At 56.9% G+C, this 22242-nt stretch overlaps 1 protein-coding gene across 1 annotated transcript; it reads left to right on the forward strand.

Annotated features, from left to right (window-relative positions):
* Positions 1-930: 930 nt before the first annotated feature.
* On the forward strand, positions 931-21916 carry EHD1 (EH domain containing 1). Its single transcript, XM_082629036.1, has 5 exons — positions 931-1575; positions 5260-5357; positions 16581-16993; positions 19300-19464; positions 19901-21916. The coding sequence occupies exons 1-5, from the start codon at positions 1172-1174 to the stop codon at positions 20423-20425; spliced, it is 1605 nt and encodes a 534-aa protein (XP_082485162.1). The 5' UTR covers positions 931-1171; the 3' UTR covers positions 20426-21916.
* Positions 21917-22242: the final 326 nt, after the last annotated feature.

The following is a 22242-nucleotide window of genomic DNA, read 5'->3' on the forward strand; positions in this document are numbered from 1 at the left end:
GAACTAGTTAAGGGCAGGAGGCACAGGTCAGAGTAAAGCATGGTAACTGGTGGTGACCCAGAGAGGAAAGCGGAAGTATTTGGGTTTTATAATTCCCCCTAAGTTCCCACAAGATTTCACTGTTGCCCCATGTTTCCCCTCCACCCCACATAGGGAATTTCCGATTTCACTTCCTCAAAACTCAAGTGCTGGAGGGCCTCGGCTTCCTCTTCACATCCCCCCCACCGATGCAGCCTCTTTAGGGAGGCCATCTCTTTTCCCCCACATGTTATATGTCATATGTGTCCTCCACTGCTAGTGTCCATCTCCCAATTCTTGGCCTGAGGGGGACTCAGGCCTCTTGCTGCTGGTTGGTTTTCCCCATCGGCCTCCTCCCTTCCCATTTTTCTTTCCCCAGTCACCACCCCGCCTTGGATGTTCTACTCCCTCAGCTTCCTCCACTACTTCATTCCTGTCTCTCCCTCTCCCAAAGCAGGTAAAAGATGAGGGGATGAGAGGGCGTGTCAGAGAAGCAGGGGCGAGAGGAGGAGGCAAGGAAGGGCAGTGCAGACAGAAGGCGCTGGGGATTCTGAGCGAGTGGGAGGAGGAGGACCGTTCCTGGGGGAACTGCGGGTGGGGCGCGTATTCAGGGTACTGGGGTGTCTAACTGGGGGTCTCGCCGGGTATGGAAGGCGCGCAGACCCTGGAACCCCCTCACTCCGAACTCCCACTTCCAGCCTTCCCAACCTCAGCACTCCCGCGAGCCGTCCCACAAGGGGCGGGGCGAAACAGGTGCGGTTGCCACGGCACCCGGGCCGGGGCAAGCGCAACAACCGGAGATCGCGAGATTTGGAATCGGCCAATGGGAGTGGGGGAGGGGAAGACGTGGCGCCGAGCGCGTGGGCGGGGCTCCTCCTTCACCCTTTCACAACTGCCCGCGGCCCCGCGTGGCTGCGGTGCGCGCGCCCGAACGCGCGGCCCGGCCTTATAAAGGGAGCACGGCGAGGCACGCGCTCAACTGCGCAGAGGGTGCTCCGTGGGCTGTGCCGTACGCCTGCGCAGTGCGGGCCGCTCCCCGCCCCCTGTCCCGCCGCTCCTCAGCCGGCAGGCCCGGCCCAGCTTCGGCTCCTCGCCCTCGCCCGGCTCTCAGCCACCGCTCTGCCCTGCAGCAGCCAGCCCGGCCTCCGGCAGCATGTTCAGCTGGGTCAGCAAGGATGCCCGCCGCAAGAAGGAGCCGGAGCTCTTCCAGACGGTGGCCGAGGGGTTGCGGCAACTATACGCACAGAAGCTGCTGCCCCTGGAGGAGCACTACCGCTTCCACGAGTTCCACTCGCCCGCGCTGGAGGACGCTGACTTCGACAACAAGCCTATGGTGCTCCTCGTGGGCCAGTACAGCACGGGCAAGACCACCTTCATCCGGCACCTGATTGAGCAGGACTTCCCCGGGATGCGCATCGGGCCCGAGCCCACCACCGACTCCTTCATCGCGGTCATGCACGGCCCCACCGAGGGCGTGGTGCCGGGCAACGCTCTTGTCGTCGACCCGCGGCGCCCTTTCCGCAAGCTCAACGCCTTCGGCAACGCCTTCCTCAACAGGTACCCACCCGTTGACCCGGGGGGCAGAGGGTGTGGCCGGGATCCCGACCGTCCTGTGACCGCCGCCCCCGCTGTTCTTTGTCTCCGAGGCCCCCGCGAGACCCTTAGCGACCACTCTCTGGGACTGGGTCCCCTGCCGCTTCCCATAGAAAACCCTTACGAGGGGGTCTGCGAGTGGGCGTCGCCGGCTCCCCCGGCTCTGTCACCTCCTCCCCCCCCAGAATTTTCCAGGTTATCGGTTTAACTGCCAACCCCCCTGGCAGATCCCAGACTCACTACCCTCAGTCTTGGTCTCCACCACCTTCCCCCAGACTGGACGCACCTAATTCATTCAAACCAACCCCTTCACCCCTCCCTTCACGGGTCTGTTTCTTAATTGTCACGGAAAACTACCGTGAAACTTTTAGCCATTCCCTTTGCTGGTGTGCTGTGCTGTGCCTCCCCAGGGACCGGTGGGAGAGGATCTGCTGTGGCCTGCTGACGTTGGGGCGGCCTGCAGAAGCAGCAGACAGGGCGAGGACCAGCACTTCTCCCAGGGGCAGTTCTGAAGGTCCTGTGCTGCTTCAGGGGTTTCAGGGGTAAGGGTCTGTGCTGCCACGCGGTGGGCCTTGGAGCCCTGGAATGAGATTCCGGCTGCTTAGACTCACTAGGATGTTCCTTCCCTAACCTACTTGGGCGTCAGTTTCCCCACTTAAATGGGTAAAACCCTGATGAGGGTAATTCTCCGAGGTTCTAACCTTCACGATGCTATGAATGAAATGCATTGGGCTCCTCTCTCAGGAGTGCTACAGCCAAGTTCACTTTTCTCTAAAGGAACTCCAAGGGGTGGGATAGGGAGGGTGGGTGGGAGACGCAAAAGGGAGGGGATATGGAAACATATGTATATGTATAACTGATTAAATTTGTTATAAAGCAAAAAATTTAAAAAAAAAAAAAAAAAAGGAACTCCAAGGTCCTGCTCAATGGGGATTCTAAAATCCCTCCCCCCACCCCCAGGGGACATACCAAAGGACTTCACAAATTTGTCACTTCTGCCAAACCCCATTCAAGGAGTGACTCCACATGCCTTTCAAAGTCTCGTCTGGGGAAGAGCCTAGGAAAGAATCTTTGACTCTTGCCTTCCAGAAGGTCCTCGCCCTGTATGATCACATTCCTTTCCAGACACTGTCCAGCCACACAAGGTAGACCAGCTTGCCCTCGATCCAGGCCAGTGGCCAGACCTACCTCTGTGCGCAGAGCTGACCTTTAACGGCGAAGACAGGCAGTCTTCTGTTGTCTTTTTGCCTCTCTCAGGCATTTAAACCTGTCTTCCTGTTTCACGGCTGATGGCGTTTGTGAGTCAGGGCCAGAGTAAAGCCCTTTGGGTGAGACTCCTGAAGAGGCAGGGCCCTCCTAGACAGGAGCCCGCCTCAGGGGATACTGGGGTTTGAGAATTGTTGTGCCTGTAGGTAGGCGATTGGCTGGCTGTCAGCTGGTGGGGGCCGTACGGTCCAGTGGAAAGTCTGGCTCCTGTGCTGGGAATTCCAAGCATTATTAGGTCTGCTTTCATGGAGAAATTTGGGAAGCTTGAAGGAAGGAGCTACATCTCCTGCTGTCCTTAGGTGTCCACTTTTGATTGTGAGAGGTGATCTTTTTTGTAAGGAGAAATGGGCGTATGACCTGTTTTCTGAATTTGGAGACCTAAAGTTTCAGAGCTGGGAGGGATCTTAGACATCAGCTAGGCAACCCCTACCTCATTCAGGAAACCACGGCTCTCAGAGCCTAGCTGATTTGTCGAGTTCACGAGCCGGTTAATGCAGTGCCAACTGTCTGCCTTTGTGCAGCCAGTTACCACCTCCTGCTACTTCTCCCTGAAAAAAAGAGCAGTTCAGGGGTGCCGGGTCGAAGAGAGGCATCCTGATGATGCCAGTGCCACAGGATCCGAGAGCCACACTTTTATTTCCTTCTGCCACCACTTCATCTCCAGAGGGTCCCAGAACACTAGTAATGAATGATCCTGCCGGAAGGGGCCTCATCAGCCGAGGGTTGGGGTGTGGGTTTGCACTGGAGCTGAGGCCCCCAGCTGTGTCAGCCTGTGTAGTACACCAGCGCCGCCCAGCCAGCCAGGGCACACAAAGGGGGCTTTTCAGTGGCTGACACAGCCTCTCCCGCACTCTTAAAGAGACTCATTGAATCATGGACTGGACTTTCCGGCCTCTTCCCCCTAAGTGGCTGCTCTAAGGCTAAAGTCAGAGAGAGCAGGAGGCAAGGCGCAGCCACGGAATCCTAAGAGTATCCTGCGTAAGCTCATTGCATAACTGGTAACTTGTAGCTCAAGATGAAATCTGTGCGTCCTAGTTGGTGAGGAAACAGGATAGGATGCATCTGTACTGCCTGCTCCCTCTCGTATTTTCGGCTTCACTCCCCGGGCTTTGCAGAGCGCCTGATCTGCAGAGATGTTAACTTACAAGGCCCTTCACAAGGCATTTTTATGTATGTTGCTTCTCAGAGCCAACTCGACTTCCAGTCGTCTTGTTTTGCTTTTCTCTCCGCTGACTCCTTCCCCAGCAGGAGCCCCAGGTTGTGCGCTGACTCCTCCCCCAGCAGGAGCCCCAGGTCATGCAGTTCTTTACAGCACGTGTGCTCTGCTGCTGGCACAGAGAGGATGAGGTCCCAGGTTTCTTCATCCTGCAGGTCAGCTGCTTCTGCTCTGTGGTGCTTGCAGGCAGTACCTCTCACCCTGGCCAGCTGCCCCCGCCTCTGGGCCGCGGGTCACTTGTGGGGTGGGACCAAAAGGGGAAGCTAATCGTGGCAGATTCCTAGACAATGGGCCAGTATTTTCTTTGCTTACAATACCTTTTCCAGAGAAGTTTTTAAAGGAGCCTTTTCTTTGTCCCGTCAAGAATCTCTGCTATCGGTTGGGACAGCCCTTGCTGTTCTGGGCTGTTGTAAACTTGGTGGGAACTCAGGCACACACAGCTGAGCCGTGGTCCGTGAGTTGCCAGCCTCTGTGTTCTTCCGCATTCTGCCTTGACGTCGAGAGAATGGTGTCTGTACTTCCCTGTCCCACCACGTACTGCCCACTGCAGTCCCTTCACCTGAGCAGCTGGGTTGAAGGGAGGGCTGGCCCCAGCAGCAGTAAGACAGGACCATCTCTTGCAGCGTGGAAATTTAGCCAAGTGGTTGAAAACTTTAATATGGAATTCCAAGGTCTCAGTTGTCACCCTTCTCTATTTCTTCCAGAATTGAATGGTGACCCTAGGCTTGTGCAGTTTTCACTAACATGTCAGCAACTTGAAAGTTGAATTCTCGAGCTCTGGGAGAAAAGCTAAGTGAGGGAAGTGCTGATGTGGGTCAGTTGGAGCCTGCTGGTTGGATTCCCGGTTAAGACAATATGTGCAATTTGCTGGCCACCCCTGGAAACTTTTTTTTTTTTTTTGGCCTCGTGGCTTGTGGGATCTTAGTTCCCCGACCAGGGATGGAACGCGTGCCCCCTGCAGTGGAAGTGCAGAATCCTAACCACTGGACCGCAGGGAATTCCCACCCCTGGAAACTTTAGACAATAGAAAACCTCCTTTCCGTTGCTTTCTTCTGGAAAGGAAGCCAGAAGCGGAGACGAAGGAGTACAGAAATCACTGCTGTCCCACCTAGAGCAGCGATACCCGAGCCTTGACATCTCTCTTCTGGGCTCTTGCTCTCGTGCAGGTTCATGTGCGCCCAGCTGCCCAACCCGGTCTTGGACAGCATAAGCATCATCGACACTCCCGGGATCCTGTCTGGAGAGAAACAGCGCATCAGCAGAGGTAAACAGGCTCTGACACAGCCCAGGGCACCTGGTGTAGTCAGACGACTTCCATCTGACGTCTGTGACACGGACCAAATGCTGCCCAAGTCTCTCCCAGCCCAAGTGAGAACCCATTTTACATCAGCCTTGTATCTGCATGGTACGCCGAGCCCAGTGGGGGCCGGAGCTTGCTTTTTCCTTGGTTCCCTTTGCTGCGGTTACAAGAGCCGTCAGGGTGAGACATCAGCCAGTTTTATGTGGTTTTCAAGCTTCCCAGCCCCTGGGGCCTTCTGGAGAGGAAGACAGGATCCTGGCTGGCCGTGAGGTCCCAGGAGCTTGCTCCGTGTCTGGGCTCCAGGTACCTCAGCCTGCATTGCTGTTCTGAATGAGCCCCTGGCTCCCCTGGGGCTCATTCACCTTAGTTTGTGGTTAAAAGCTTTGCATCCCAGAGCTGTATAAATTCCTAGTGGGTCCAGCAGGGCTGTGAGAGAACAGGTTGACTTGAAAGAGCCAGCCAAAAGGAGAAGCCAGCAGGAATTTGTTCGACATACTGGGCCCTGGAAATGTGTTTAAATTTGCTTAAATATTGGTCATCAGTAGCCTCCCTGGGTGCCGCGCGTGGCGTAAGGTTTTCATGCAGAGTATTAGTGCACCAGGCCCATTCTAGTTGTGTAAGCTCCTGTCTTTAGTGTGCCAAGCTTTTCGAAAGATCTGGTTCAGGATGCACCTGAACTGGGTTATATTTCTGCCGCTGCCCCTTTTTGTAGAACGGAGGGGAGCCTGGCGCCTGAATGATCTCTGGGAGGAGCTTGGGGCCCAGCTAAGAGTGGAGCCTGCAGCTGCAACTGTAAAAATGAAACAAGATCAGACTCAGAGGGGGTTGAGGACAAGTGGCCAGATTTGTTTATCATTAACTTGCAAATCTCTCCTGTATCCCCTTTCCCTCCGGGCCACCCAGCATTAGTGAGCTTTGCAGTTGAAGCCAGCAGCCTGAAATCTGGGAGGCAGTGTGTCTCTGCTGAGGCTGTGAGGGGATGGGGGCCCCATTTTCAGTGCTGAGAAACCCTGCTTCTCTTTTTTTCCCCGGCTGTGGGCCCCTGCCAATATGGGGTTGCATCAGAGCATACTGAAACTGCTCTCTGTCTCTCAATCTGGTTTAAACTTTTATGTTCTTCACCCCGATGATCATGACACTTCTAGGGGAGGCAAGGGCCAGTTTCTTCTTTCTTACTGCTGTTATTGTTCTAACCTGGTTTTAAGAAAATGCCTGATAAACAAGGCTTTTGCCTTGTCATTTGCCAGAGCAAGGCTAGAAAATCTGAACAAGTTACTCTTTTCTTTTGATAAATTTGTTTATTTTATTTATTTATTTTTGGATGCATTGGGTCTTCATTGCTGCGCGCAGGCTTTCTCTAGTTGCGGCAAGCAGGGGCTACTCTTCATTGCGGTGCGTGGACTTCTCACTGTGGTGGCTCCTCTTGTTGCGGAGAGTGGGCTCTAGGCGCATGGGCTTCAGTAGTTGTGGTGCGTGGGCTCAGTAGTTGTGGCGCACGGGCTTCGTTGCTCCACAGCATGTGGGATCTTCCCGGACCAGGGATCGAACCCATGTCCCCTGCATTGGCAGGTGGATTCTTAACCACTGCGCCACAAGGGAAGTCCCTGAATTAAGAGGAAGAGCCACAAAAGGGAATTTATTCTCCATCTACCTCCAGGATTGAGCTATCCTGGAGGGACTTTCTTTGAGGCTCTGTGGAGTTATGTCTTTAATGACCTGGGGGAATACGCTGGGGAGGAGTTCTCCCAACTGGGAGCTATCAGATGAGATAGGTCAATTGATGTGAACGCATCTTTGGATAAGGGACAATAATAGGTCATAAAAAGAGGCTTATCCCCCCCCAAATGCCACACTCCTTATATCCTTCAGAGCTGGCAGTTAAGGTGTTTGAGGGAGGTCTTCGCTGGTGGTGCAGTAGTTAAGAATCCGCCTGCCAATGCAGGGGACACGGGTTCGAGCCCTGGTCCGGGAAGATCCCACAAGCCACGGAACATCTAAGCCCGTGCTCCACGACTACTGAGCCTGCGCTCTAGAGCCCGCGAGCCACAACTACAGAGCCCGTGAGCCACAACTACTGAAACTCGTGCACCTATAGCCCGTGCTCCACACAAGAGAACACACTGTAATGAGAAGCCCACGCACCGCCACGAAGGGTAGCCCCCGCTTGCCGCAACTGGAGAAAGGCCACGCACAGCAACAAAGACCCAGCGCAGCCAAAAATAAATACTAAAGATAAATAAATAAATAAATAAATAAAGGTATTTGAGGGAAAGGCTTAGGGTCCTTATGGCCCCTGCTGAACTCAGAAACAGCAGTTTTCCACCAGTGCTGTGAAGTTCCCCTGCTGGGCTGTCTTTGACACTTCAGCCTGGGGCCTTAGTCTCAGCAGACTGAGGAGTTGGGAATGTCTAACACTGTCTTGCTGCAAAGAGTATCCTGGCCCTGCCTGCTGGGGTGTTTCCCTCCCCTGCCTCCCCTTCCCTCTGCTTCCTCACCGCATTAGTAGAAAGGCAGGCAGTGGTGTCCAAACTCGCTCTCTGTGGGACAGGCACCAGAGCAGCGCGTCAGCATGCTCTCCAGTCAGGCACAGCGTGCATCTCACTGGTGGGGACCAGACAGTCCTGGCCCGCAAGTTACCCATGTAGATGGCAGATACTTGGAGGAGGAAGCCAGCAGGAGACTGCCTGTATTCCCCTGCAACCCTGCTCCCTTACAGTGTGGCCCCTCTGGGTCCCTGGGCAGCCAGGGACCCTCCCGCACCCATCATGGGCAGGAAGAAGGAGGTTGGCTTAAAGACAAGTGCATCACTCTCATTGGAGGAGGGCTTTCCTCCTGTGCAATAGAGATCTTTCCCTCCATAACCCTAGAGCTCTTGGCTTAAAGTATTCTACTAACAGTTACCAAGTTGGGATTTACCGTGGGATGTGTTTGGAGTCAGCGTTTTATCAGTGGAGAAGAAAGACCGTGGGGCGGTACCTCTTAGATGTGCTGGGTGTGGCCGCTGGGGTGGTGTTCTCCAGGTGGACGCAGAAGGGGTAGGTTTCTCCTTCTTGGAGACCCCCTTCATCTGTCATTGCAAAGGTCCCATGTCACCTGGCAGAGGAAGTCAGAATAGGACAGTGTGTTCCATGCTCCCCGGCGGCCACTTCTCTGCTCCCTTTGCTGACGGTGTGTGGAAGGCAGGTGTTTCCCTCTCAAAAAGATTGGGCCAACAGAAAATGTGTGTCCTGGGCAAGCGGCATGCATTTCCGCGGTCTGTCGACCTCATTCCCTGGAAGCAGAGCATCCTTCTGGAGGCTGCATAGACATTAGTGTCGCTAATTACATTTACTTCCAGTTCCCACCCTGTCTGCCCAGCCCCTCCTGACTTTTTCCCCTTTCCCCACGGTGCCTAACGTGTGCAGGAAATGCTGTGTGGAAAGATAAAGTAAGGCCTGAGCAGGCTTAGAGCAGTCGGGATACACCCAAGGCTCTGCAAGAGACCCCTGAGAATTGCTCCAGGGAAGAGAAGGAGCCTCTGTGGGGTCTTGGGCTGCGCCTCCCCCGTTGTGCTAATCTCCTGAGTGCCTTTAAAGATAAAGTTCTCTTGTGTCAGCAGAGAAAGGTGACCTGCGGGGACAGTGTTCATTCTTGGGTGCTGCCCGTGTGACTGATAAAGGGCATTCCAGAGGGCACCTGGGGCCCGGCGGAGCTGGTGCCTTGGGCTCCCAGGCTGCTGGCCGCCGGCACAGTCGTGGCAGGACCTGGGAGGGAGCGGGTCTTCCCGTGCGGGTCCTCTGTGGGCAGCGGCCGGAGGTGCTTTGGTGGAAGCCTCAGCCCGGGGGCAGGGGCCTGGCCAGGGCACCCCCGCCATTGTCACTGCGAGGCTGTGAGCTGAGCTGTAACTTTTGGGCCTCATTTTCCCCGGTGGGAGTCAAGTCAGCAAGATCGAGTTGTTTCAACTTGGATTAGGAGATGGAGCCCGGCCAGCCTCACTCCTCGCTCTCTGCTGGCCTCTGCCATGGGAACCAGCCCCACTCACTTATCGCAGCAGCTGCATCTGTGAGGAAGCTGCTGCTCTTCAGATGAGGAAACGGAGGCTTAGCAAAGTTAAGTAGCCCAAGAGGACATAGGCTAGCACGAGTTGGCGCTGGCATTCGAACCCAGCAGAGTCCGTGCTCACGCCGCAGTGTGCTGAAGACCGGTGCTCCAGGCTGAGGAGCTCCGAGAGCTTGGCTCGGACGAGCCCTTGGCCCTGCTAGGCTGGTGCTGTGCCGGGCTCAGCTCTCCCGGAATGCCCAGAGGCCACACTGCTTCTCTCCCCGCCCGAGATCAGACTCCCAGTCCAGAAATGGGCCTGAGGTTCAGGGCTTTGAACAGCAGTGCTGAGACCTGCTTTTTTTCTTCCTATTCTCTGCCTCCAGCTGGAAATTCCCACCCCCGCCCCCCCAGCCGTCCATGGACAGGCCTTAGGAGCCCTGGCTATGGCTGGCCGTTCCTCTGGCTTCTCACTTGTCCCCCGTGCTGACTATCCCTGGATCCCAGGCTCCATCCAAGCTCAGGAGCCATCTGGCTCAACAGTCGGGTAGGGGCTCCCTGGCCCAAACCTGGAGCCCTCTGACCCACAGGTGTCCCTTCCTGCTGACCACCTCCTGAGATGCCCCAGCCCTAAAAGCCCTCCATGCCAGTGTTTCACGAGGGTTTTCTGCACCCCAGAGAATGGCTCCATGAGGCTGCCTCAAAAGCCTTGTACAAGGCCGAGCACAAGGCTGAGCCCTGCGTCCCTCCTGGATTCCCAGCACCCTCAGCACAGATGATGACAGAGGTTCGAGTCCCAGATCAGTACTTAGGAGCTGGGGGCCCTAGGGAGTTGCTGCACCCCTGGGAGCCGCATCAATAGAACAGGAATAGCAGTACCAGCCTCTTGGTTCTTGTCAATGATTGCGCGAACTTACGTGTGTTAATAAGCTCCTACCCTAGTGCCCGCTGCCCAGTTCCGTGTCCAACAAATGTCAGCTGAATAAAAGTACAGTGAAAAACCCAGCAATTCTCAGACTTTGATGAGGAAGACCTTTCTCTGAATAAACAGCCCGTGGAGGCTGGAAGAGGGGGAAGCATGGACTCAGCAGGGGTTTCCCTTCAGACTCCAGGACCTCCTCTGGTGGGGGCCCAGCCTCCGCACAGCTCCCCTCCTCAGGGCCTTCCTCTCGTCGCCTCCCCACCAGCCCGTCCAGCCCCCCCACTGCCCCTGTCCAGCTTTTGGCTGCTCTGCCCGCGGGGGAGTGGACCAGCCCCTGCTGGCGCCCCACCTGTTCCCCGGCAGCTGCCTGAGCGCCTGCAAATGCTAGGTTTATATTTGGGGTACGAGGCATTCACGCGTTAGAAGCAGTCGTTGCCTACACACCCATCGGAATCTGAGCTTCTCGGGCCCAAATACAAATCCTGTGAGTAAAGGACCGCAAACATTTACAAAGCGCTTACAGTGGGCCAGGCGCTCACTCGCTCACACAGCGGAAACCTGCCGTCTTCACGTTGCAGTTGAAGAAGCAGAGGCTCGGAGAGTAGACGGTTCAGGCCTGATTCCCGAGTCCTTCTGCCCTTCCCCCTGGTCTCCCCTGCCGCTGCCCCCCGCCCCCCGTCCTTTGTTGCTGATTTCTAGGCCAGATTTATTGAGATCTGTCTTACATACGGTAAAATTCACCCAATGCACCAGTCGTCTAACCACCACGACGACCAAGATACAGAGTTTCCATCACCCCAGAAAGTCCCCTGCACCCCTTTGGAGTCCCTCATCAGGCAACCACTGATCTTTGCCCCTAAAGTTGTGCCTTTCCAGAATGTCAGAACTGGAATCATACAGTGTGAAGCCTTTTGTGTCTGTCTTGCACTTAGCATGTGCTTTTGAGGTTCATCATTTCTTTGAGAGTCTGCAGTTCATTCCTTTTTGTAGCTGTTGTACCCCGTGATACGGATGTACCATAACTTGTCATCCATCCTCCTATTGAGGGGCATCTGGGTTTCCAGTTTGGGGCAGTTTTGAATAAAGCTGCTATAAACATTCGTGTAGAGTACAAATTATAATTTCTGTTTTTTTTTTCTTTTTTTTTTTTTTTGGCCGCACCTCGTGGCATGTGGGACCTTAGTTCCCTGACCAAGGCTTGAACCTGCTCCCCCGCGTTGGAAGTGTGGAGTCTTAACCACTGGACCTCCAGGAAAGTCCCAATTTCTCAGTTTCTCTCGGGTAAATGCCTAGACGTGGGAGGCCCCTTTCTCCCAACCTCTGTGCCACTGGAAGGGTCCTTCCCTTAAGAACTTTAGCTTAAGGAAGCTCAGAACAAGTCCTCACGGTGTAGATTCTTAGCCCTTTAATCTCTCTCGTGCTCCTGCCCCCCTTCCTCCCGGCCCCGGCACGGGTTAAGCGTGGTGATGGGAGCCGTGGCAAGAAACGCGGAGGCCCACGCAGGTTGAATGGCAGGAAACAAAAGTCGATTGGAGACAAACCCTCTATTGTTTGCATTCTAGAAACTTCTGGAATGTCTGAAGCAGCATTTCCCCCAGCTACTGCAACTACCTGTATTTGGAGGGTGCTGGGCTAGGGTGAGGACACTTCACAACGGCTCCCTCTTCGCCTCGGTGTCGGAGGGTGGGAAGGCAGACCCGGTGAGGAGGGCAGCCAGCACTGCAGAGGCAGGACCCCTGGAGCACCCGGGCCCTGCAGCAGGCTTGGTGGGAACAGAGCCAAGGTGAGAGGCAGGCTTGGGCCTCCTGTCTACACAGCCTGTGTAAAATATGCATAACGTGAGAATTACCATTTTAACCATTTTTAAGTGCACGGTTCAGTGGCATTGAGTACATTCTCATTGTTGTACAAACATCACCACCATCACCTCCACAGCTTCTTTTCTCTTCTCAAACTGAACTCTGTCCCCATTAAACTACAACTCCTCTCCCCGTCCCCAGCCCCTGGCCCCCCACCGTTCTACTTTCTGTCTCTGGATTTGAACTCTAGGCACGTCATACCAGTGGAATCATACCCTGTGACTGCCTTATTTCATCATTTCATAATATCTTCAAGGTCCCAGAACTTTCCGAGCCAGAGCTTGTCTCTTATCAGCGCTGGCTTTTACTCAGGTCGCAGGGTCAGCCCTTTCTTTCCAGTTCACCCCCACCCCACCCCGGCTGTGTTGTCTGTGTCCTTTGTGGGTGTCAGCACCTCCTGACTGTCCCTCCTGAGGCGGATGAAGCTGCAGCATTGCATTCGCACCTGGTGCGTGGGCCGTGGTGTCCCCCTCACCGGGCGCTCGTGCCCTCCTGCTTCTGCTGAGGACTTGCCGTGCGTTAGGGGATGTCTGATGCCTTGTCCTGCCGCCGAGGCCGACCTCTAGGTTGTCCCAGAGTCTGAAGGCCCAGTGCCTGGGCCAGTGCTGGGGGCGGGGTGCACCTCTCTGGATGTGTCCCTGGTCCCTGCACTCGTCACCTGCCGCCGAGCCCCAGGCTGACGGTGGCCGCTGGGCTGCCTGGCCAGTGTGGGGACTCGGTCGATGCTCTCTCGGCACTGCAGATGTGGGTCAGTCCAGCCCTTGTTGCCTGTGGAGACACGCGGGCTAAGTGAGGGGTTGGCGGGCTGAGGGGTGTCAGGTGGGCCTGGGGAGGCTGCGGCCATGTGGTGGGACATGGTCCTCCACCTGTGATGACATCGCACGAGCCTGAGCCCTCTGCATGACCTGTGGGCCTGTTTGGCCAGCCACCGGCTCTCTCTCACCAAAAGTGTGAGCACTTTCCTTATAAACAGGAAATTTCATTCACCTACAAGAAAATGGGCTTTAGCTCTGTTGGCTCCAACTTGAGGTGTTGGGTTTGCAGGCAGGGCCGTGCGGGGCGCTCGCTCTGGCTGGGGGCTTGTGGACCCGGTGCCTCATTCATAGGCTCCTCCTCTCTCTCCTCCTCCCCCTCCTCCTCCTCTCCCCCCATCATCTGCCCCCCTTCCCGCCGCCCCTGGGGGATGGGAGGGGTGAGGCCACACTGGGTGGAGTCGGGGGGTGACCTCGGCTCCCTGCGTGGCGTCCTCACTCCCTGGCCAAAGCTAACTTGGCCTCGAGCCCAGCCCATCAGGGCGCCCCGTTCCCAGTCCCTGGGTTTCAGCATTGCCGCCTCCCCAGCTGTGTGAATCTGTGGTCTGAGGGCAAACAGTCTGACGAGGGGAGAAGTTGGGCCTCATCGTTGCTGAGAGCAGCGGTTCAGTCCTGAGTCATCGTTTTTTCAGCGCTGACCTGTGGTTCCCAGAGCCGCTGTTCCCAGAGCTGGCCATAAAAGGCGGTGGCGGCGAGGCCGGGCTGGCCCTGCTCCCTGCCCGTGTCCCTCGGCCTGCTCCTTGTGTCCAGGGACGTAGGGACCTTGTACTTTGGAACCAGCAGCCTGGTGGTGGCTGGTGGCGGGCGTAGGAGTAACCTGGCCCTTGCTCCTTGCCTTCCCACGTCCTCTGAGTGTGGAGAATCTGGTAGCCCGGCCGTTTCCCTTGTCTGCATGGGCCTCTGGAAGACTGATGGCTCCCCTGCCCAGGCTCAAGTTCAGGTTCACAGGGGCTTTGCTGCCACCAACTCCACTTCACTGCTATGCTGTTTAGAAGCTAGGGACTTCCCTGGTGGCACAGTGGTTAAGAATCCGCCTGTCAATGCAGGGGACATGGGTTCGAGCCCTGGTCCGGGAAGATCCCACGTGCCGCAGAGCAACTAGGCCCGTGTGCCACAACTACTGAAGCCCACACGCTTAGAGCCCGTGCTCTGCAACAAGACAAGGCACAGCAAGGAAGAGTAGCCCCCGCTTGCCACAACTAGAGAAAGCCCGCGCGCAGCAACGAAGACCCAATGCAGCCAAAAATAAATAAATATTTTTTAAAAAGCGGGCTGTTTCCCCCTGTGCTGCGGAGGGAACAGGTTGCCCTGGCGAGGCCGCAAGCTAGATCCACAGAAGCCATGCATGCATTGGGGGTTTTCCTTGAGGTTCGGTGTCTTGCCATGAAGACAGCACTGGCCTCCAGCCTCAGAGACAGGCTGATCATTTGTCACCTTAGTTTCTGATCAGTGATGCAGCCCTGGCCCCTCAGCCCTCATTCCAGGGGGCCCCGCCTCTTCTCCCCGTCCTGGGCCTGCCCGACCAACGGGTGCCACTCTGGTGCTGGGGCCTGTGCTGGGAACACAGCATGTCAGCTCATTTAATTCCTCCTCCTAAGATCACAGGGAGGATTATTATTTGACTTTTACAGAAGAAAAAGTGTTAACTCAGAAGTTAAGAACTTGGGGTCACAGAGTCAGTGGCTGGAGCGGGGAGTTAAATCCAGGGCTTTCTTACTAAAAGCCTGTGTTGTTTCTGAGTGCTTGGGTGCGGGGAGAGGCCTGCAAGGCTGCGGCTTCAGGTGCGCAGACAGCTCTGGAGCCCACTTGAACCTAGGGACCAGACGGCTGGAATGTTTGTCTAACCAGGCACAGCTTCACCCCAGGCACGCCCCACACGGCTCTCTTTATCTTAAAGTACCCCCCGCCCCCAGGGGGTGTTCCAGCCGGAGTGGAGGTGGCCTCATGGGCTGTCTGTGGACTCCCGTTCAGCCCCGGAGGCTCCGGGCCTTTTGTTGACTCTTGGTCCTTTTCTTTGGTCTGCCCTCTACCTGCTGCTTTTCTGTTTCCTGCCATCTAGAGAAGGCATGTCTAAATCCCAGCCTGGTGGCGGTGCGGGGTTGGTTTTGGCCTGTTTCTGGGCAGCATCCCAGGCTCTTCTCTATAGGAGTGGCTCTCTGGCTTCTTCTCAGGGGCGTGACTGTGCTCTGGGAAGGACGCAGCGGTTCCTAAGAGGACCAGCCTGCATTGGGGGTGGCCTGTGGCCTGCCGGTGAGGAACAAGGGGATTGCCCGGAGTCACCCAGAGAGATGGCGGCTCGGGGGCTGGGACCCGAGCTTCCCAAAGACTCTTGGCCCATTGTTTCCACATGGTCTGCTATTCCTTAGTAGTCTCAAAAGATGAGAAACAGAATTTTCGCTTCCTCTGGGGACAGTGCAAGAAGTGGAAACATTTTGAGGTGGCATAATTGTAAAATAGGCTACAAATTAAACCGCTATTGCAGAGACCCACAAATCCATGGGCTTTTAAATCAGGTATCTGATAGTTTGTGTGAAATACAACAGTCCAAGGCCATCCTGAGCCCAGGGTGGTTATTCCAGCTCCTGCCCTCACACCTGCATTCCAGTCCTTGGGAAGGGAGAAGAGGACAAAGGGCTGGTGCACCTTTTCTTTGCTTCTTCATTTCTGCTGCAGAGAGGCTGGGAAATGCAGTTTAAAGCTGGGGGGGCCGTGAATCGAGCGAAAACTAGACAGTTCTGTCAGCAGCCCTGCTGCAGACGGCACGGTTCACCAACGGCCTTAATTGTTGGCAGGAAACAGCACAGAATAGAGTTGGGAGCTGGAGCTTAGTCCAGTCGCTTCATTTTAGAGAAGCGTTTAAGACCTAGAAAGGGGAGGTGGTTTGCAGCACTTAATAGGCCTGTAGAGCAGGGGTCAGCAAACGTTTTCTCGAAGGGTCAGAGTGTTAAATTTTCGGCTTTGGGGGTGTCATGGTCTCTGCCGCACCTGAGCTCTGCTCTTGTAGCTCAGAAGCAGCCAGAGAGTACAGATGAGCCGGCTGTGTTCCAGTAAAGCTTTATTTATGAAAACAGGTAGTGAGCCGGATCTGGCCCCCGAGCTGTAGCTTGTAGGGAATGAATGAGAGACCTGCAGAACAGGGACCCCAGCACGTAGCACCGGACAAGCAGCAGCTGCAGGTCTTACTGCTGTTAGTTGTCGCTGCTGTGCAGGGGCACCCAGCTCGCAGCCCCCACGTCTGTTCTTGCTGCCCGGTGTTAAGCCGTGCTGCTGGGGTCTCCTTCTCACTCTCGCCATAGTTCGACCCACTTTAGAGCTTGGACTTTGTGACTTCCCTTGCATTATTTATTTGTTAAGTGCCTCTTCGCGCCAGGTGCTGCGTGGGTGAGGGTGTCACCATGGTGGGTATGGAAGTAGGGGAGGCCTGATGAACCTGCCCTCAGGGCACTGGGCTGTCCACATAAGTACACTCTGGAAATTTAAATGACCCCAGGCTGAGAAGTACCAGGCCAAGTCAGGGACGAGAGCCATCAGACCCCCTGGCCCCTGGCGCCCCTGACTCGCCCTCCTCTTCCCGCAGGTTACGACTTTGCGGCCGTCCTCGAGTGGTTCGCTGAGCGGGTGGACCGCATCATCCTGCTCTTTGACGCCCACAAGCTGGACATCTCCGATGAGTTCTCGGAAGTCATCAAGGCGCTCAAGAACCACGAGGACAAGATCCGTGTGGTGCTGAACAAGGCCGACCAGATCGAGACCCAGCAGCTGATGCGGGTCTATGGGGCCCTCATGTGGTCCCTGGGGAAGATCATCAACACCCCCGAGGTGGTCAGGGTGTACATCGGCTCCTTCTGGTCCCACCCGCTCCTCATCCCCGACAACCGCAAGCTCTTCGAGGCCGAGGAGCAGGACCTCTTCAAAGACATCCAGTCTCTGCCCCGCAACGCTGCCCTCAGGAAGCTCAATGACCTGATCAAGCGGGCGCGGCTGGCCAAGGTAAACCCAGGGCGGGGCCGCAGCCCCAGGGGGCGCTGGGATGGCCACTCGGGGCCCCGGGATTGGATGCCCAAGACCCAGCCCTGCAGACCCATGGCTGCACTGTGCCATGCCTTGTCTGAACCCGTCCTCTCGTGCCCCCGTGGGAGCAGCTTTTTCCTGAGATTCTTTTTAACACATATAAACATCAAATAAGAAGGTACCACTGTGCCGGGGGCAGCCTGGTGGGGGAGAGTGGGTGGGGATGCTGCTCGAGGGCTCATCAGTTTCCCCCCAGGTCTGCTGAGCACTGGAGTGCACGCAGCATGTGCTGGGTGCTGGGGACGCAGTGGGGACTGACAGGTCCCCACCCTCCTAGCACTTGTCAGCTGTACAGGGGAAAGCAGAACACATGAAGAAAAAGAAAGTATGATTTATTTGTATTGTCTCGGGGTCGGCCCGGGATGAGCTGTCCCAGGAGGGCGGGCTAGACTGGGGAGCCTCGGGTGGGAGATGACGCTTAGGCCGAGACAGGAGGTAGTTAGTGGAGAGATGGGGCGCAAACCTGCGGGCCCAGGGAGAGCACTGATGGCCTCTGGCCCAGAGGCCTTGCAAACCATCCCTACTCTTCCATGGAAGCACAGGGCCTGCTGGCCCTGTGGACAGCATCTGAATTGCTCAAGAGTTTGGAGTCTCGGTGCCTGGCCGAGCACTTCGGCGGGCCCCCGGGGTGGCTGGGGCTAGGGAAGGAAGGGTACTGCCGCCAGGGGCCCTTCAAACACTGAGGAGCAGAGCACGGCCCCTCAGGACACGGTTTTGAGCAGCAGCACGTCGTGGGGCTCCCTTCTGTGTAGCCCAGAGGCTCTGGCACTCTGCCGTGGGCCAAACACAGTGGCCCAGGGCACCCTACACTGTCTTGAGGCCTGGAGTCAGGTAGCTTTTGGTGCTCCCTGGCCTGAATAATGAGAAGCAACCCTGCATCCTTTACCCCCGTCTGTGTCTCCTCTCTGGTTACCCAGAGTGCTCCAGGACCAGCAGATTGGAACTTGCTAGAAGCATAGGTTCTGAGGCCCCACCTCTGCCCTACTGAACCATAGTCTGCATTTGGACACAGTCCCCTGGTGACCTGTATGCAAAGTAAAGATGCCCGCACCCTGCTCTGGAGGGTACAGGGCTGCACGTTTCTATAGATATCTCACTTCTGGAAGCTTCCTGATGAGTGGAACTGGTTTCTGAGAAAGGAGCCCATGAGAAAATCCACATACCTGGCTCCTGGCCTCGAAGGGCCAAGCGATGTCCTGAGCTGAAGGGGAAGAGGTGGTGAATGGAGGAGAGACCTGGCCTCCTGTTTTCCAGTCCAGCCTCTGCTCAGTCTCAGGGAGGGGCAGCACCCCTCCTTCCCTGTCCAGCCCCTCTCCTGGCAGGGCTTCCAGTGCTCTCGCTCAGCCTCCTTCCAGGGCAGAACAAAGGGCAGACTTCAGGCCCTGCTTGCTCATCTACAGAGATGGTGTGTAAACGCGTGGCCCTCGGGCACACTGAGTCACCCTGCCTGGAAAGCCCCAGCCTCTCCAATCTTGTCCTGCACCTGCTGTTTTGAGACTGTTTCCTTTTCCTGGACTGAGTCGCTCTCTCTGCTGGCCTGTGATGGGCAGAGCTGTGACTGTGACTCTGTGACCAGCCTGCTTCCCTGGGGCAGTTCTCAGCCAGGTCTCAGCCCCCGGCAGACAAGGTCAGGCCAGTGGAGAGGTTTTTTGGGGGTGGAGCTGGCAGTCTGGGAGAAGGGGGTGTGAGGCTGGCTGGCTGCAGCCCTCCTCGGCAGGACATTGCTTGGCAAGGCAGAGGGATTTGAGGGCTGTGCCTTTGCAAGGTTGCCAGAGTTACTGGCCCGCTGTGGGGAAGGGAAGGATGTGCCACCCTTCATTGGCAGATGTCTACCCAAGGTACTGCGTAAAGCCTGAAACATCTGGGGAAAGCCTTGTGGGATTTTCCTAATCCTTAGTCATCCCCGAGGCTGTCAGGATGATAAAGTGGGGCATAACTCAGGCTGTGTTGGAGTTCATGGCACCAGCATCCACAGACTTGTGTAAGCAGGATGGCACAGCCCTGCTTGGCTTGGTAGGAATGCGCTCGGTGTCTCTGATGTGCAGAGGGGTCACCGGGGAGGGGTGTGCGTGCCGAGAAATGGAAAGAACACGGGCTTTGGGCTGCGGCTGTGGTTAGCTGTCCCGGCTTACAGTCCAGCTTTCCAGGGCAGCACAGGTGCAGGCCACGCCCCCAGCAAGGTGTCCAGGAAGCACCTGACACCCACCCCTCCTCTGTCTTCACAGGTCCACGCCTACATCATCAGCTCCCTCAAGAAGGAGATGCCCAATGTCTTCGGTAAAGAGAGCAAAAAGAAAGAGCTGATGAACAACCTGGGCGAGATCTACCAGAAGATTGAACGGGAGCACCAGATCTCCCCCGGCGACTTCCCCAGCCTCCGCAAGATGCAGGTACGGCTGCCCCTTGGACGGGAATGAGGACAGCTGGGGGCACTGGGGCGGTGGTTCTGGAGGGAACCCCGGCTCCATGGGGCGGGGCCTCCCAAAGTGGAAGCGGCCTGATTAATCACCAGCGCCCCACCCGATCGGAGAAGTTGACCCAGGCCTGTGACACCTCACAGGGGAATGTGGTGACTCACCCGGAGGGGGAGGGGGAGGGCGGGGCTGTGCCAGGCACCCCAGCCTCCTCCCAGTTAATCCTCGCCACAGTCCTGCACAGAGGGAACTGTTTTTACCTCCCACTTAGAGAAGGGGGAGCCAAGATGTTAAGTGGTTGGGGCCGTGACGCGGAGCCAGATCTTTCTGCTCGGGAACCCTTCCTGCACCCTCGGTGCCGGAGCCTGGGAGGGGCCGACCCAACCCTGTCCTTCCTCCACCCCCACCACAGGAGCTCCTGCAGACCCAGGACTTCAGCAAGTTCCAGGCCCTGAAGCCCAAGCTGCTGGACACGGTGGACGACATGCTGGCCAACGACATCGCCCGGCTGATGGTGATTGTGCGCCAGGAGGAGTCCCTGATGCCTGCCCAGGCCGTGAAGGGCGGTGCTTTTGATGGCACCATGAACGGGCCCTTTGGGCACGGCTACGGCGAGGGGGCCGGCGAGGGCATCGACGATGTCGAGTGGGTGGTGGGCAAGGACAAGCCCACCTACGACGAGATCTTCTACACACTGTCACCCGTCAATGGCAAGATCACAGGCGCCAACGCCAAGAAGGAGATGGTGAAGTCCAAGCTGCCCAACACGGTGCTGGGGAAGATCTGGAAGCTGGCCGACGTGGATCGGGACGGGCTGCTGGACGACGAGGAGTTCGCCCTGGCCAACCACCTCATCAAAGTCAAGCTGGAGGGCCACGAGCTGCCCGCTGACCTGCCCCCGCACCTGATCCCGCCCTCCAAGCGGAGGCACGAGTGAGCGACCCCTGCTCCCACCGGCCGGCCAGGCAGAGGCTGCAGGGGAGGGGAGGGTCAGCGGTTCCCAAGACCATAAAGACAGCGATATTTCCTCAGCTCGCAAAAGAAAACCACCGTCTTTATCTTAAGGCTGCTCCTGGGGAGGCAGGGGTGATACTCGTAGGTGAACGACGGAATTTTGTGCATAAGAACCACGGATATTTTTAATATATAACGTTAGAGGCAGCGTTCTTTCTTGCCTCCTCCTCCTCCGTCCAGCAGCCCCACGCACGCACAGCCTCTGTCCTCCCCGTCCTCGCCTCCTGCCGGGAAGTCGCCTGGCTCGCCCCTCCTGCAGCTGCGGCCCGCGTGTAGACAGGGACGCGGGTCCGTCTGTTTCAGGCTGAGTCGCCCGGCCAGTGGCTTCCTTCTCCACCCGGCCCTGCCCCCTCCCTCTGCTCCCAGATTCAGTTGGTTCTTCTTGTGCCTTCCTCCTTCCGTTCGCAGCGGCCCCCTGTCCACAGGCCCTGCCTTTGCTCTCGCGTCCCCTGGCTCGGCAGTCACAGAAGCCAGGCCCAGCTGCCTGTTTTTCGGGGAGTCTGGGGGACGGGTGTGTGTGAGAGAACATCTTCCAGAGAAATACATAAGCTAGTTTTTGTTCTGTAAAGTGACACCTTTCATACTTGACTGAATTTTCCAGTAAGTTCCCAACCACTTGTTCAGAAGCTGTGATTTTTGTCTCCTTCCCCACGCTCCAGCCAGGGGACAGCTCCACTCAGGAGCCATTAGATGTGGGGTGCGTGCAGAGCACACCCTGCCAGAGACCCCAGAGGCGGTGTTTCCTGCTTCACCCTCTCACTTTCCTAGGCCATTCTGGTACACCTCTCTGGCCCACCATTGGTGGGCGGTGGGTCCTCACGAACCTGATGTGGCTTGGTGCTCCAGCCCGGGCCTGGTGGCCAGACAGACAGACCAGGGACAGCCCAGCCCCTTCCCTCTCCCACCTGACTTCCTCCCGTTGAGCAAAGGAGGGCGGCACTCCACGTGGACGTCCTTAGTATAGTGGCCCCCAGGCTGAGCAGCTCGAAACCCGAGCCAGCCAGCAGCCAGTGGAGGCCGCCTCGCTCTGCTCTGCCTCCGCTGGGCTGTCGGGGGCCTGGACATACCTGTCGGCCAGTGGTCACAGAGCCACTGGTGGGGATGGCGGCGGGGGGGGGGGGGCGGGAGCAGGCTTCCCACCAGGCACGCCCTTGGGGGTCTCAGGGACTCCTCCACTCTGACCTCTGACCCCGGCCCACCCTCCTAGTGCTGTTCTCTAGGCCTCTGCTGGGTCCGAGTCTCCAGGGACTGGCCATGTTACCTGCAGCCTCGGCCCACCATCCCACACCGTGTCCTCACTGGGAATTCACTGTTTACGGTGCAGTGGCTTAACCACGCTTGCCTGTGGGAAGGAAAAGCAAACTGAAGACAGGACTTTTTTTTCTTGCATTAAAAAAAGTTTAACTGTGCTGAAGCTGGCTTCTGGTGCTGAGATGTCTCTTCCCGGGGCCTGCTCCCCACGGTGCCTGCGGGGGCGCTGTCAGAGCACTCGGGGGGCCGAGATACCAGCAGAGACAGATGGGCAAGCCTGGCAGGGTGAGGCCTGCGAATGGGGCTGACGACCCCCTTGCCTTGTGCTCGATGGGGGCTGAGCAGGAATAGTTTATTTGAGGGAAGGATGGGGTGAAGAAGTTGGGAGAGCCTCTGATGACCAAGGACTAGGCTGTGCCCCCCAGGGGTTGGGGGAGCAGGCGCCCCCCCTGTGATCTTTATAGCCTCTCCTTCAACCTGGGCTCCGCC

This window comes from Mesoplodon mirus (genome assembly GCF_964341445.2).
Source record: "Mesoplodon mirus genome assembly, chromosome: 7".
Lineage (NCBI taxonomy): Eukaryota > Metazoa > Chordata > Mammalia > Artiodactyla > Ziphiidae > Mesoplodon > Mesoplodon mirus.